This window comes from Pristis pectinata, chromosome 13, assembly GCF_009764475.1.
Source record: "Pristis pectinata isolate sPriPec2 chromosome 13, sPriPec2.1.pri, whole genome shotgun sequence".
In the NCBI taxonomy this organism is placed as follows: domain Eukaryota; kingdom Metazoa; phylum Chordata; class Chondrichthyes; order Rhinopristiformes; family Pristidae; genus Pristis; species Pristis pectinata.
In genome coordinates, this window is record NC_067417.1 from 38716329 (window position 1) to 38733307 (window position 16979).

At 38.6% G+C, this 16979-nt stretch overlaps 1 protein-coding gene across 2 annotated transcripts in view; it reads left to right on the forward strand.

The window, feature by feature from the left end:
• Positions 1–16569, forward strand: part of pskh1 (protein serine kinase H1) — a 29386-nt gene extending 12817 nt beyond the window's left edge. For both annotated transcript variants that reach the window (XM_052027997.1, XM_052027998.1), the window contains exon 3: positions 14255–16569. In XM_052027997.1, coding sequence (XP_051883957.1) covers positions 14255–14572 — 318 coding nt within the window. In that variant the 3' untranslated portion in view covers positions 14573–16569. The remainder of the gene's footprint in view (positions 1–14254) is intronic.
• Positions 16570–16979: the final 410 nt, after the last annotated feature.

The window sequence follows — 16979 nt, forward strand, 5'->3', positions numbered from 1 at the left end:
TTTTTGAGCAAATGTTAGCTGCTTTCTATTTGAAGCTTGGGTAAAACAATTGTAATTTGCAAGACCTGTTTTGTTCTGTATTAAGTTGTTTTGATTGAGTTTGATGTTTCTATTATTGACTTGGAACATGGAAAGCATGCAAGTTTGCTGTTAGTGTACTTTGTTTTGACAAATTCCATAAATGCTGTGGTGAATTCCTATTAGCTCCTGTTCCAGTAGTTTTAGTGCCTTGGCCTTGAATATTCTGTTAATAATTATTTGGTTGGTACAGGCAAAGGTCAATGTCACTAAGTTCATAACTAAATTGGGGTTTTATATATGATTATGTAAATGCTTTCATTTGTTTAATACCTAATCCTAGAGTTTCAGCTGACCTTCATCTAATGCCAAAGTAATTTAAACAGCTGTTTTGTTTTAAATTCTACATCTTTGAATTGAATGGTTGGAAGAATGAATTAGGGAAGGTTTAGTAAATACATTCACCCATTTTGCCCTTTTTTCTACACTTCAAGGGCTGAATAAATATCTATATAATATCCATATTGTACTGTTAATTTTTTTATGGCTTAATGAAATTGAAGCAAAAATTAAGATGGTTTGAAAGACTGGAAGTTAACATAAGTAACAAGATTTTCGTAAAAACAACATAAAGGAATAGCCTAAAAAATGTAGGGTTCAAAGAAGATAGAGAGCTTCGTGGAATGGTGTCATGACAACAACCTTTCCCTCAATGTCAACAAAACTAAAGAGCTGGTCACTGACTTCAGGAAAGGGGGCGGTTTACATGCACCTGTCTACATCAATGGTGCTGAGGTCGAGAGGGTTGACAGCTTCAAGTTCCTGGGAGTGAACATCACCAACAACCTGTCCTGGACAAACCACGTGGATGCCATGGCCAAGAAAGCTCACCAGCACCTCTACTCCCTCAGGAGGCTAAAGAAATTTGGTTTGTCCCCTTTGACTCTCATCAACTTTTACAGATGTGCCATAGAAAACATCCTATCAGGATGTATCACGGCTTGGTATGGCAACTGCTCTGCCCAAGACCGCAAGAAGCTGCAGAGAGTTGTGGACACAGCCCAGCGTATTATGGACACCAGTCTCCCCTCCTTGGATTCTGTCTTTACCTCTCGTTGTCTTGGTGTAGCAGCCAGCATAATTAAAGACCCCACCCACCCGGGACATTCTCTCTTCTCTCCTCTTCCATCGGGTAGAAGATACAGGAGCCTGAGGGCACGTACCACCAGACTTAAGGACAGCTTCTACCCCACAGTGATAAGACTATTGAACAGTTCCCTTATACAATGAGATGGAATATGACCTATGATCTCATGACCTCACGATCTACCTTGTTGTGACCTTGCACCTTATTGCACTGTACTTTCTCTATAGCTGTGACACTTTACTCTATACTGTTATTGTTTTTTTTACCTGTACTACATCAATGCACTCTGTACTAACTTGATGTAACTGCACTATGTAATGAATTGACCTGTAAGATCGGTTTGTAAGACAAGTTTTTCACTGTACCTCGGTACGTGACAATAATAAACTAATACCAATATTAATAGACAATATACAATTAACCAGCAGGTGAATAAAAACCTTATTAGTTTGTAGGTTAATCATGTAAGGAGGGAAAAAAAACCCTGCACTTGCAGGTTTAACCTTTCCAAGCTGGGTGGGCCCTGCAACTGACAGGAAAGCTTGCAGTTTGGTAATCACCTCCTGTTTTATAGCAGGTTGACTTTGGCCATGGGTGACAACTTGACAACTGGGAGCTTTTCAGGGTTTTTCAGTTGTCTATTGATTACGTCAGGATGCACTGCTTGTACGCACATGTGCATGCATGCTCCCGTGCTTTTGGACTCCATCAGACAGTACAGAAGGAAGGAGGCATTGCTGTTCTTGGTGTCTTGCACCTTCACCTGTACCTGCAACAGCATGGATGTGCTCGGGAAGGCTATTAAGATCATTGGGTCCCATGGAGCATAAATTGATAGCCTTGCACGAAGCCTGCCAGTGATTCCTGCTCCAACTTGTGAACCTGGTGTATCTGCTTGGGCATATCTAGGTGCATGGTCTTTGGGTGGATCTGCATCAAATCCAAGCTGCTAAAGGTGTGCTTGAGTGCAGTGGATGCTGATGTGGATACTGTTGGAGCTGAAGTGTAGCTATGGTCACTGTGGACTGGCTGTTGCTATGGGTACTGGGCTGCTTTGCATTATTTATTTGTATTATCCATGGAAGCAATTGCAGATAAAATTTGAGTAGAGTAGCAATGCAAAATACAAGCTGGAACTTGGTGGGAAAGGTACCATGTTCTTACGGAATGCATGCTGGAATGTGGGGATACATTAAAGAGGGCATTTGAGTGCTCATGAACTGTGAGATAAAATAGGCCAAGCAGCCATTACTATAATTGCCTTGTATCCATTCTATGGATCTGGGCCCTTCTGTGTATAGGCATTGCCATTTTCTCTTGGAGAACTGTAAATGTTTGCAGAGTTTTGATGAATACTAGGATTCTCTGGCAGCTGCTCAATCATCCATGTCTGATAGAGGAAAGCTCATTAATAAAGCAGCAAATGATGGTTGGTCTGAGAGTGCATTCCAGGGTTAAGATGACTAATAAATAACATTCGCTAACTTGGGTTGAGTATGATTGAATGTCTTCCTTTGGTTCTTATTGACCTAAGTTTGGTAGATGTCCCCCTTGTGTAGATGCTGTGTTCAAGTTGATGGCAGGTATTTCTATCTTCTGGTATTTAGCTTGTGTCCACATCTGAATCTTGACTTGTGTCTACAGGTTTTATTTGATTGAAGTGAGCCTTTGGTATGCAAGTTATTAGTGAGTAACTTATTAGTGAATGAAAGTTAACTTGACGGTGAAATGAATGCTTTCCTCCATTATTTCTGAGGAGATGGTGGATGTTAATTGGCATTAGTGGATGTGTACTTTTTTTTTCCTGTGGGTAGGTCACATGAGTGATCCCCATATCACCAGAGTCAGCTATACAAAACATAAGGGCTGGAGAGCAGTTGGGTCAACAGTATCATCACTGTTGTTTGGGCTTTAGCATATTTTATTATTCAGTGGGTTTGCTTTCTCTGCATGGCAGAAATAAAGCAAATCGGTTGCATACTGGAGGTCAGGTAGGATCGTCCACTTTGGAGTTAGAAATTTACAGCCTCACACCATTGTCTCTTGTGTACTCTGAGGTTGAAGATGCTTTATCAAAGTGGGTCTTCCTATTCTCTGGTGTCCACCAGAATTGTTAACTACTTGTGCAAGGTATAGAGCTTTGCAATGATCTTTTGGTTTTAGAGATGGTCAGCTGTCTGTAACCTACTTTTGATATTTAACATGTGAGTAGTCCTGTGTGGTAGCTTCACTAGATTTGTTTCTGAAGCCCTTGGCATTTGCTTCCACTTTCCACACTGAAAACTGGGTCAGTCTACTGTTTGAGAGATACACTGGACCATGAAGCTATAGATTGTGTCAGTTACCATTCTTCACCTTATAGCATAGTGCATCATGAATGCTCAATTATAGGCTGGTAATTGTGTTTTATGTCTATTCTACATAAGTAATATGGTCATACCACACTATACATTAAAAGATGCCCTTATGGTAGAAATGACACCTGCTTCACAATGACTACATTTGTCAGTGTAATGCTATCATGGACGCACATATCTACAGAAAGATAGGTTGGTGGGAACCTGGTTGAGCAGGTTACACATTGGTTTTCTTCACATCTGACCCTGGCACACCTACATCAGTCAGAATCTGACCAGTTTAATTAGTGTTTGCGCATTCAAGGTTGCCTACCTAGAATATGTTTTGTCCCTTTGCTTCCATTATAGCTTCAACCAGGGTTCAGCATGGTCTGTGGTTTAGCAGGCAGGTTGGAGATGCTGGCAAGGAAATGAGATTTGTGGTAAGGTCTGAAGGTCATAATTTTGACCCTGCGAATATTTAACTAGAAGAAAAGAAACTGGAAATGAGATACAAGAATGAAATGAATTCTGCAAACTTTAACTTTGTCCAGAGGTCCAATGTTGAATGAGTTCACAGGGAAACGATGCATGGGGCTGCAGACAAACCAGTGAAGTGCAGCACTGAGAACTCTTTTAACATTTTTGTATCTGCCATTTTTGTGTGTGGCTTCTGTGGCTTAAGAGGTGTATTGAGCCCAGGTATACAAACATTTAAGTACTGTGGTTCTACCATTTACCTACTCTGAGAAGGCTGGGTCTGATCATATTAGCTGAGCAGGCACAGAACCACTTGGCAAGCTGGACATTTATGTGTGCAGGTTGCAATTCTTAATTTCAATATATGGTTTCTAAAATGTTTTAATTGTTTAAAAACATTTATTTCAGGTTTTACCTTGCTGAATGCATGTTTCAGTTTTTACTTTGTGCATAAAATTTAAAATATTAAAATATGTGCATTTTACCTTTTTTGTTTTCTGTTTATGGGAATTCTGATTAGTTGCTCACCCAGCTCAATGACATTACTTGCGAGACACGAGGGATCATGCTGAGCTTTACTTGACAATAGATGCTGTTAGTACAGAAGTTTGTGCCACAGATTGCTAGATCAATATGGTTTGCTTTTTTTGAGGTCAGCAGCAAGTGACGGTATTGTCCTGCTGACTGCAAAATCTAGATGTATTTTTCCTAGAAAAGGCTTGAACTCTTAACTTGACTGAGGCAAAATGAGCCAAGCTGAACATGTCTTCCACCCTTTTGGAACTTTATTCAATAATAATCAGAAGGGGTTAGGTTCAAAATTCAACAATCATTTTAAAAAGGGAAATGGCCATGACCAATCTAACCTTTGTTTTTGCTGCTGAAATCCACAAAATGAATACTTTGACATTTTTCAGAGTACAAACGGTCATTGGGAGATGCTAGTAAAGTTTATTTTTTTTAAAAAGAGTGGGATAATTGTGTGGGATAATTATTTCAATTTTGGTGAAGCAAGCAGAAATCAACTGCTTATGGCATCTTTAATCACTTAAGTCAACAATCCAGTATATATAAAGGAGATGTTTAAAAAAAAATTCTTAGATGTCTCAAGTTTCAGAACCAGGGAAAACATTTGTTGAGCTATAAATGCTACAGACTTGGGAACCAAGCAGCTGCATGATATCATTAGCTGCTTACAAATTCCCTGCCAAATAGTGTGGCAAATTACTTGGAGAATAAATTGAAATTATTATTCTCAAGCCAGGTAATCAAAAAATGCCAATTAAACTGGCTGTTTGAACATCAAGGTTTCTTAATGTCTGATTACAACTGCTAACCCTCAAAAGGTAACAAAAAAAAAGCACTTTTGTGGTGTGGATTTGAACTTTCCTGTTGTTATTTTCATTCTTGAACAAGCTGTTGGGGATCTTTGGCACCCAGTAAAAGTATTGTCAACAAGCAGGATGAACAGCCAATCACCTTATCAAATTCACAACCAGAAAACAGAAGTTAAAAGTTTAGTTTTTAAACACCTTGTAGGGTGAAAAATAAAAATTGGAACATATACTAAGGTGGAAATGTTAAGCTTTATTTTTTAGTTATTTTAAAGTACATGGAATTCTGAAAAGTTGTTCTGTCATAATTAGTTCACATACAGAGTTGGATTCTCGAGGCCAGAGGTGTGATCAGTAACCTAGGCCCAGTGTGCCATTAGAAAAATATGGCTATATAGATATTTAGCAGGTCTTAACTTTTTTGAGGGTTGTTTATTAACAACAAGAATGGTTCATAGAATTTAATATGGACTTCACCTTTGATTGCATCTGTGGAGACACGAGACTGCAGATGCTGGAAAAAAAACAATTTTTTTCAAAATCAAAAAAAAACCAAACTGCTGAAAGAACTCAATGGGTCAGGCAGCATCTGTGGAGGAAAATGAACAGTCAGTGTTTTGGGTTGAGACCCTTCATCTGCCTGACCCACAGTTCTTCCAGCAGTTTTTTTTTGTTTCAGAAGTTGTTGTCGGATTCATGAAGTGATGACGCAAATGCCAACTATTTAATTTTCAATACAAAATTTTGGCCAGTGTGCTTTGTGTAGCTGAAGGTGACTTGTTTAGTACTCGTGTATAATTCACAGAATAAGTGTTAGTGTTTGAGATGTGCACCCCTCATCTCAACTAAAAGTTGGTCTGCATGTAAATAGGAAACAGACCATGCATGTACACACACAAACCTCCCTTTTGTTTTAAAAGGAGTGTTGGATGCAGAATTGGGAGTTGTAAACTCTAAGTTTAGTAAAGTGCTTTACAGCCAATTAAGTGTAGTGAGTATTGTTTTGTAACTCAACACACACACAAATATAAGAATCTCTGGCACTCTTTGTAGACCGAGGGAGTCCTTTAAAGTATGCTCAACATTTATACCATGGATTAGTCTGGTTTAGTTCGATGAGAGCAAGAAGGATTTGAAACTTTTGTTCATAATCTCTTGGTGAATGATTATTTTAAGCTGTAGCAGCTGTGCTAACTGTGGCAGTTTTGCAAAACTTAATATTGGAAAAGTAAATCATTCTTTTGTGTATTTTTTAGCTTCCTCTTTATATATTTATTCTTACATGGAGAAGTAATGCATAGTCCAAACAAATTGGTTCCCAGATTCAATCCTTGATCGATGCTATCTGGCTTCAGATGAGCAGTGTTAATGTGCTACAGATGAATTTTGAGTATCAATAATAAGAAATAAAAATGAACCAGAAATATAGCAAATGCTGGAGATACTCATGTTAGTTTGCATTTGTGAGGAGAGAAACTGAGTTACCGTTACGGGTTGATGACCTTGCATATTTTCATCCAAATGATTTAACATTTCATCCAAATGACAGTGCTTCTGACAGGTTGACACTATTTGGAAGTGCTGCACTAAGTTTTTATGTGTTTCTCATGTGTTATTAACAGATGTATACTGGTTGTGATTGGGGTCAGGGTAATGTTTTGACCTAACAATTAGAAGATGTAGGACCAGAAAAAATTCTTGTGCTTAGCTAGTCTTAAAGCCTAAACTGTTTCTCTTTCAAATGTCCAGCAAAAATTAGCATGGATGTTGCTGAAATTCTTATTTCAGGCCCTGGAATTGAACTTGTAAATATTTCACAATACATGGAAATAAGAAAATTTTTAATGGACAGTTTTGAAAACTGTGTTTGCCAATGCTTTATAAAACTTACAAGGTTTATTTTTGGAGACTTGTTACTTAGAGTACAGATAATATTAGAAATATGCAGAGCAATTTTTTTTTTCTTTCGATGCACATATTTTTTAATTGCTGACTGACAAAATAATCAGTGAGACCAAGAAATTTTATAGAAGATTGCTGATGTACCATGCCAGCATACTTATGTACTGGGCTATGTAACAGATGGTACTGTGTGGGGGGGGGGGGGGGGGGGGGGGAAAGAATTGTATTTATTTACTTTTTTCATATTTCCATGAGAGTGAACTTTATTCCATGTCTCAAACTTTTGGAAAGTGATTTGTGAATTCTGCAAGGGAAAGTTCTATTACTCGAAAGACCATAATGTGGACCTTGTTCTTAATGATGCATACTGTGGAACCAATCCAGTGTGAATTGTGGTTGATGTTGCTAGTTATCTGCCCAATTTAATCTTCCCTTGGACTTGCTGCATGGTCATAGTTTCGTTTAAACTATGTTAGTTGTAAAAACTATGGCAGAAGGCAAGCTCTTTATTCATCTGTGGGCATTGCTGGAAAAATCACCATTGTAACTAATTGTTTTTTTTAGAAGATAAGGGTGAACTGCTACCAGTAAACGTACTCCCATGATGTTAATAGGTAGGAAGCTCCAGGAATTTGACCCAGTGACAATGACTGAGTAGTAACGTAGTTCCAAGTTGGGATGGTTTGTAATTTGGAGGGAAATGGTGTTATCATGCACCTGATCCTGTTGACCATGCTTGTAGATTATGCAGATTTTGGAGGTGCTTTAATTTGGAATGCAGTTACTTGAGTACTTGAGTAACTGCATTGCATTTTCTTAAGTGTTACAATCTCTTTGTTGTGGCAGTAGTGTCTGTTTAGTATATAACCTCCAATCTACTCTTTGTGTTTATATGGCTGTACAGTTGAGTTTCTGGTCAGTGGAATCCCCCACGCTATTAGTGACGAGCTTGTCTTAGAGATTCAGTAGAATTGTAGGTGGTTAGGCTCCTTTTTGGAGATGATCATTGACGTGTTACATGAACACGTTTTGGATTGGGTGCTGTGTAGTGAACCCGAGGTGATTAGGGAACTAAAGGTAAAGGAACCACTGGGAACAAGTGATCACAATATGATTGAGTTTAGTTTCAAGTTTGAGAAGGAGAAGCTGATAACTGGTGTATCGATATTTCAGTGGAATAAGGGAAATTACAAAGGTATGAGAGATGAGTTGGCCCAAATTGATTGGAGGAGTAAGTTAGCTGGAGGGACGGCAGAGGAAAAATGGAAGAAATTTCTACAGGAAATAAGGACAATGCAGGACAGATATATTCCAAGAAAAAAGAAGGTTTTGAATGGAAAAAAGGCACAGATGTGGATAACGAGGGAGGTGAAGGATAAAATAAAAGCAAAAGGGGCGGCGTACAAAGTAGCAAAAATTAGTGGGAAAACAGAAGATTGGAACGATTTTAAAAATCTGCAGAGAGAAACTAAGAAGGTCATTAGGAAAGCAAAGATGAGTTACGAAAGGAAGCTGGCGGACAACATTCGGAAGGATTCTAAGAGTTTTTTTAAATACATAAGGAATAAAAGAGAGACACGGGTTGACATAGGACCAATTGATAACGGTGCAGGAGGTATTATAATGGATGATAGTGAGATGACAAGGGAATTGAATGAATATTTTGCATCGGTCTTCACCGTGGAGGACATAAGCAATGTGCCCATTAGTCAGGAGTCTCACGAATTGGAGCTGAGTTCAATTGAGATTAATAGGGAGAAGGTGCTTGGAAAACTAAAGGGGCTTAAGGCTGATAAGTCTCCCGGACCGGATGAGGTGCATCCCCGGGTTCTGAAGGAGGTGGCTGTGGAGATAGCGGAGGCGTTGGCGATTATTTTTCAGGAATCGATAGATTCTGGCATGGTTCCGGAGGACTGGAGGGTAGCGAATGTAGTTCCGTTATATAAGAAAGGTGGGAGGCAGCACAAAGGCAATTACAGACCTATTAGTCTGACGTCAGTGGTGGGAAAATTATTGGAGTCTATCCTCAAGGAGGAGGTTACCGAATACCTAGAGGCGCAAGGCAAGATAGGACCTAGTCAACATGGTTTTGTGAAGGGGAGGTCCTGTCTGACCAACCTATTGGAGTTTTTTGAAGAAATCACAGGTAGGGTGGATAAGGGAGAGGCGGTAGATGTTGTGTATTTAGACTTTCAAAAGGCCTTTGATAAGGTGCCTCACAAGAGACTGATTAATAAGATGAGAGGTCATGGAATTATGGGCAGGGTAGCAAAATGGGTGGAGAATTGGCTGGTTGGCAGGAAGCAAAGGGTGGAAATAAAAGGATCTCGTTCTGGTTGGTTACCGGTTACTAGTGGTGTGCCGCAAGGGTCGGTGTTGGGGCCTCTCCTTTTTACCTTGTACATCAATGATTTGGATGATGGAATAAATGGTTGTGTGGCTAAGTTTGCGGATGACACCAAGATAAGTGGAGGAGTAGGGAGCATAGAGGAAATAGAAAGAATGCAGAGGGACCTAGACAGTTTAGGAGAATGGGCAAGAAAATGGCAGATGAGATTCAATGTTGAGAAATGTGCAGTTGTACACTTTGGAAGTAGAAATAAGCGGGTAGATTATTATCTAGAAGGAGAGAAGATTGATAGTGCGGTAGTACAAAGGGACTTGGGGGTACTTATACAAGATACCTTAAAAGTTAACCACCAGGTTGGATCGGTGGTTAAGAAAGCGAATGCTATGTTGGCATTCATCTCGAGAGGTATAGTGTATAAAAGTAAGGAAGTGTTGATGAGGCTCTACGGGGCGCTAGTGAGGCCTCATTTGGAATACTGTGCGCAGTTTTGGGCCCCGCATCTTAGGAAGGATGTGCTGACGTTGGAGAGGGTTCAGAGGAGATTTACGAGAATGATTCCAGGAATGAAAGGGCTTAAGTACGATGAGCGTTTGTCGGCTCTTGGACTGTACTCGCTGGAGTACAGAAGGATGAGAGGGGACCTCGTAGCGACATTTAAAATGTTGACAGGTAAGGATAGAGTAGATGTGGCTAGGCTGTTTCCCTTGGTGGGCGTGTCCAGGACCAGAGGGCACAATCTTAGAATTAGAGGGTACAGTTTCAAGACAGAGATGAGGAGAAGTTTCTTTACCCAGAGGGTGGTGAAATTGTGGAACTCCTTGCCACGCACAGCAGTGGAGGCCAGATCAGTGGGGGTGTTCAAGGAGGAGATAGACAGATATCTAAATAGTCAGGGTATCAAGGGATATGGGGATAAGGCTGGCAAATGGGATTAGAATAGTTTTTTTTTTTCTCTCTCTTTTTTTCCCACCCCATTTCTTTTTCCCTTTTCCTTGGAGCAGACTCGATGGGCCGAATGGCCTGCTTCTGCTCCCTTATCTTGTGATCTTGTGATCTTGTGAACATTTTGTGCCTGTAATCAGGCCATGATTGAATGTCCTCTTGAATTTTCTGCATGTGAGCATGGACTGCTTCATTTTCACAAGAGTTAGGAAAGGAATAGAACTTTACCTTGTCATCAGCAGATACTTCTACTACTGGCCTTTGTCATTGACAAAGTGGCTGAAGGTGGTTAAGCCTAGGATATTGCTCTGAGGATCTCCTGCAGAAGTATCCCGGGCCACAGCCTTTTTCTTTTGTGCAAGGCTTGACTCCAAACATTAGAGTGTTTTCCCCTTCATTCCAATTGACTTCACTTTAACTTGGGTCCTTGTTGCCACAACCTATAAAATATTGTATTGATGGATCTGACATTTGAAAAATTCAAATGTTGAAATTAGAATCTGAAGTGTGAACACCAAGAAGAATTGCTTGTTTTAACTTTTGACCTGGAATTTGCGATGGAGGTCTGTTTGGGGATAAAATGTAAGCCCTGTCCTGCACCTGACACCACCACTGCCAATCTAAACCCAGCCTGAGTCTCAAGTATTCATGTTATTCCATTCCCAATCATTGTCATAAACATACCCATCTCAACATGCTATTAATGTATTTGTGGATGAATCACCCCATAAATAAAACGAAAACTCTAACTTCCTTGAAGTTTACTAAGCAAGTAAACCTGACCTGGATTAAGCACTGAGGTGGGCCCATTCCAACCTAAATCTGAATGTTTCATCAGAATATACACCCAATCCAACATGTTTGGTCTATTTAGGCTTGGATAGGTAGCCAGGCTCTAAGTTGCAGTGCAAATAGCAGTGAATTAATCAGCAGGCTTGGTTGTAATGGAGAAAAATTTATGTTGTTGTTAGTTATTCTTTGCTCCCCTGCAGTGTTTCACCACTTCAAATGAAGTGTGACTGAGTTATTAATGCAGTTCTAAGTTACTGCTTAACAACCTCCTTGGACTTAAAGTTGTGTATGTATTCCCTCAATTCAATAGTCTGATGTCTCTTGGGGGAGTCTCTGTATTAGATTTTACTCTGTATTTAATGTTGCTTTGTTTTGAAGCTGATGACGAATATTTATTTTCCCTCTCATAGTTGAGCAGTTTTATTGCAAAATAAAAATGAAATATTTGGAAAAGAATTAGACATTTTAAAAACAGTTTGCCTAATATTTATTGGTTATGTTTTGAATAAGTAACACCATTGTACACTGCCATATTTGAAGTATATTTTTGTAGTTATTTTTGCCTCAATTTTATTAACTGAAATTAAATCAGAAAATGCTGCAGAAAGGTCATCAACCTGAAAAGGTTATCTCTGCTTCTGTCACCACAGATGCTGCCCAATCTTTTAAATAGTTCCAGTATTTACTGTTTTTATTTCAAATTTCTAGTGAAGCTTCTTCATCTTTAACTTGTTTTCTTAAATTTTAACCTCTGCATAAGATGTGCAAATGCACTTTTTGGTGCATGTATTTTACCTTGTTGGGACTAATATCCACATTCCTCAGTATAAAATTGACATCTGAGTGTGTAGAACTAGAAATGAGTTTTGGGATTGCTTTGGTTACAGAGAATTGTACTTTCACCAAGGAGCAATGCAAATTTGTAGCCTCGGCACTTGCATTCAGTCTCATCTAACTCTTAATTAATTTTGTGAAGAGATGCTTGGTGGTCCTAGGGCATGAGAACTTTGATCTGAATCTTTCAGTTATTAGCCTGATTGATTAGTAGGCCATCTCGTAAATTAATATCCAAATGCCAAGTTCATAGACTTTAACATGAAACTCTTGTTGACATCATGGACCAGTATATAGTAAACATATATGAGGAATCAAAATTCACTACATTCCCGCTTGCATTTAGAAATGGAATAAGGATGCCAGAACAATTGTGTTCTTATCACGTAACCGTAAACCTTTGGATTAATGCACTTTATGCAACTTAAGTAGCTGCAATAAAAGGCTGTTCGTTGAAGATACAATGTGGGCTTTGCATAATACTCTTGATTAATTGATGATTTTTTGCTATTGTAGCTCTTTTATGGTACAAAACTTGGAATGAGCTAAACACAGGAAATAGCGGGATCTGTTGCGGAGACGATAATAAATGATCAAAAGTAGAAAACGAGATGTGCAAGATGTGATTGCCACTGTCCTATAGTGTACACTGTTCCAGTGAGGGAGGGTAAAGTGCATTGCCCGCTCCCAGTAAATTGGAGACTTCTGATGTTTATATTTTCTCTGAAAGTGCAGATAAAGTTGTATATTCATATCCAGGTTCCCTGAATGTCTGAGAGAATTGATGCATCACGGAAAAGTTCTGCTTTTTCAGCATTTACATATGCAAAGCAAACACTTGTATTCTTATAGTACCTTGTGTCAGTGTCTTGTAGTGTTTGAGGCAATAAATTGTGTTGAAGGCATGTTATGTAGGCCATTAGGTTCATGGATGTACAGGCAGATGTTTTAGTATAATGTTTCAAACTTGTAATAAAGCCATTCACTGTTTTATCTAACTTCTTTGCTTTTGTGCAATTCTGACAAGTAGTGGTTAGTTTTGCTGTGCAGTCATCAAAATCTTTAAGCAACAGTTTGTCACTGTACTTTGAACAAAGAACTTTAAAAATAAAACCAACCTTCTATATTACTAATGCCCCAAAACTATTGAAGGGAAATACACTTTCTTGTAGTTTACATAATTTAGTTGAGAAATATGAGGCTCAAAATCACAACTCCTAGAATACGGTCCTCAAATACTGTTGTAATTCTGTAGTGATATAGTAATAGTTGTAGTAAGTAAATTTACTTACAATGTCAGAAAAAGCACTGGTAATTGCTTTTTGTATAGGAGTGGATAAAAGCTGCAACAAGGACTTTTGATCTTGAGTATAATGTAAATATTCTTTGCTAAATGAGGAAAAGACTTCAAAATGTAACTTGGGAAGTTTTGCATTTTGATCTATAGAAAAAAATTAACTAATTCCTTTGGGGAGCGGGGGTAGGGGTGAGAAATGGTTTCAGATGGGAGTTTGCTCCTTTACACATACCATTTACCCTATTTATGAATATTTAGTTGTCCCCTTATTTGTGAATTCATCACACTTCATAGGTCTGAAATTGCTAACTGCAATGAGCCACCCATAATGTCCGCTGGCCTGGGTGGTAAGTATATAATTGGATTTTCCAATCTGCTGTTGTCGACTTGCTCTCTAAAACAGTCCTAATCCAAAATGGTGACCCCCCCCCCCCCCCTTTTTTTGCTGGAAAATGAATTGGCAGATATCTAACCCATGCCCCCAGGTGTGGCCAATTATCAAACATGTCAAAAATAATGAATGCTTCAGAATGTCCCTGAAGTGCTTCATTTGTAGCAGGTTCTGTCCCCTGAGGAAATGCAGAAACCTTTTGATTCACTCCTCTCATTTCACCATGCTGCGTCCCTGGTGTTCTTTTCTTTCCACTGTTTTGTTGCCCCTTGCTTTTTTCTTTCATGTTACTCAGTTTGTTTTCATTTTATAAAAATGCTGTTGCTAATTTGATTTTACTTAGACTTTGGAATATAGTTAAGTTGATAATCTCAAAACTTATTATGCACTTGTGAAGATTTGGTGCTTATTTATTTTGTTTCTCATTTTAGCCATGGCCTAGTGTTTCGAACCTAGCCAAGGATTTTATAGATCGTCTTCTTACTGTGGATCCCAGTGAGAGGCTGACTGTGGGCCAAGCCTTAAAACACCCTTGGATAGTAAGCATGGCAGCCTCCTCCTCTATGAAAAATCTGCATCGCTCCATCTCTCAGAACCTTTTGAAGAGAGCTTCATCTCGATGCCAAAGCACCAAGTCAGCCCAGTCCACAAGGTCCAGCAGGTCCACAAAATCCAACAAGTCACGGAGAGTACGAGAGAGGGAACTGCGAGAGCTAAATCTACGGTACCAGCAGCAGTACGAGGGATGAAAAGAGACTTGAAGCTTTCTCACACAATGTTGCCTTTTGCTGTGCACTTTCTATTCATGTAACTCTCAACAGCATGTTGACCATTTTGGATTCAGTGACTTGGTAGCATGGAGAGTTTGGACAAACCACTTTTTTCTAATATACAAGATCCATCAGATCTCTTTTCCACAATTCACTGCTAATTCATGAAAAATAGTTAAATGCTGAGCATTGTTCAAACATGTGGTGAATAATAATTGAGCCAATAAGACTATTTTCCAACTAAATTAGTGTGTATGTAATTGATTAAATGTACTGGCCATTTTACAGGGTAAAATTAGATTGCATATCTGAAATTTGTCTAAAGTGCTGGAAATATTGAACCTCATTGTTCTAGTTACTTTTTATAACTTCCAATTAAGTCCAGTTTTTTTAAAATCTTGTTAGGAATTAAAATGCTGTGTATGTTCCTTTACAATATTGCAATCTGGTAAAATTGTCTTCTACCAGTTTACTTTTGCAAAAGAAAGGCCTTTAGGCCTTGGTTAAATACAAATATAGTAAAAAAACAAAGTTTTGACTTGGTAAATGTGCATAATGGAAACGTTTCTTGCTGAAATGTTAGATGCACAAGGAGCAGATACAAAGGTAATGTGCATAAACTTTTTTCCCCCCAGTATAAAATCTTCACTACTGAAAATATTTCTTTACAATAAATACCGAAATGGCAACTACCTTTCAAATTTTTGGCCTAGCTTTGTGTTACCGATGCAGACTCAGATTTTGCCATTTGAAGTAAAACCTGGTGCCATCACTGATCTCAAGTTGCTAATAAAGCTCTAGTGACCTCTGGAATGAATTCACTTTTCAGAATTGGTTAATTTTTGGAGTATTCTAGCACCTAGCAACAGTGATGTTCATCTAGCAGGCAATCTCTTGCAGGCAGTGAACCTGAGTTAAGGTCTTTGTTAAAATTTCATATTTTACAGAGTACAAAGGTTGGTAAGTACACATAAGATTAAGGTAGAAGTTGAAATTACTGTTTACACAACAATCTTAGGGCCAGAGTGGTGGTTCAGCTGCACATGATTTAAAATTCACTTCCTCCTCATGGAAACTGTAACATTTTTAGAGTTTGTATTTTTTTTACATGAGAAATATTAACAATGACCTAAAATTCTTGTCAGTTCATTGATTATGCAGGAAAAGGGAATCAATTCAACTGTACATATGTTTTTTTTCCCAGAAGCTTCTATAATGTCTTCCACTCTTTGAGTGCTAATAGCCTCATCATTATTTCTCTGCAAATTCCAGAAAATATTCAGTGAGTCATAATTGTGTAAAATTCAAAAATCACAGCTGCTGTATACATTAAATTTATGTGCACTTCAGTTAATCTAGATGTGAACAGTCATTTACATAGTGGATCTAGTTAGTAATCTTGTCCTTAATAACTGTGCTGAAAACAGCAAGAAATAAAAGTGGAATTGGTCTATTTCCAAATGAGCCCAATTTGCTTAATGGAATCCATGGTGGGGGAAGGTGGCCGGGAATGGAAGAGGAGAGTCTTGCTATGTTACTAACAAGTAGAAGTCACATCTGAACTTTATGGTGAAATGTTGTTGTACCAAATATATACAAACAATAATTGCAGTATGAACAAACCCATGTTCTTTCATTTCTCTCTTTAAAACAAATTATTTTCTTCCAAATTCCATTTTCAGTTTAAGTGAATGGGTAAACATATGTCAAACTGCAATTGCTCTGAATCAACTTGTGGTTAATGAACACCATCTGCCCAAGGTACTTTTTTCATTCTTGCATTATCCAGATAGAATAGTACTTTCCTCTCTAATGGCAGTAAAGCTAACATAATGATGGAGTTGTGGATGCAGTCTAATGTCAGAGCAAAATGCATGGTTGATTTGAAGATGCAAGAGATTCTGCAGATGCTGGAATCTGGAGCAACACACACAAAATGCTGGAGGAACTCAGCAGATGAGGCAGCATCTATGGAGAGAAACAGTCGACGTTTCTGGTTGAGACCCTTCATCAGGAGTCCTGATGAAAGGTCTTGACCCGAAACTTCGACTGTTTCTCTCCATAGTTGCTGCCTGACCTGCTGAGTTCCTCCAGCATTTTGTGTGTGGTTGATTTGAAGGATGTTATTTGTCCTATATTTGGTATACTAATTTGCACTGTGCCACATTTTGCTGAGGCACTTGTCTCTGCTATAGGAAGCAAGTCTTTCTGTTATATAAACATAGTTAACATTCCTGTACTAGTTGCTAATCACCCTTTTTATCCCTGACCTTGCTCCCCACATTGACTCTTGCTCCTTCTAAGCCTCCAGTGTAAAATCTTTGTGCTTAATTTCCATAACATTTTATCCCATCTTTAATCTCTTTGGCCCTGCAAACTCCTCGAA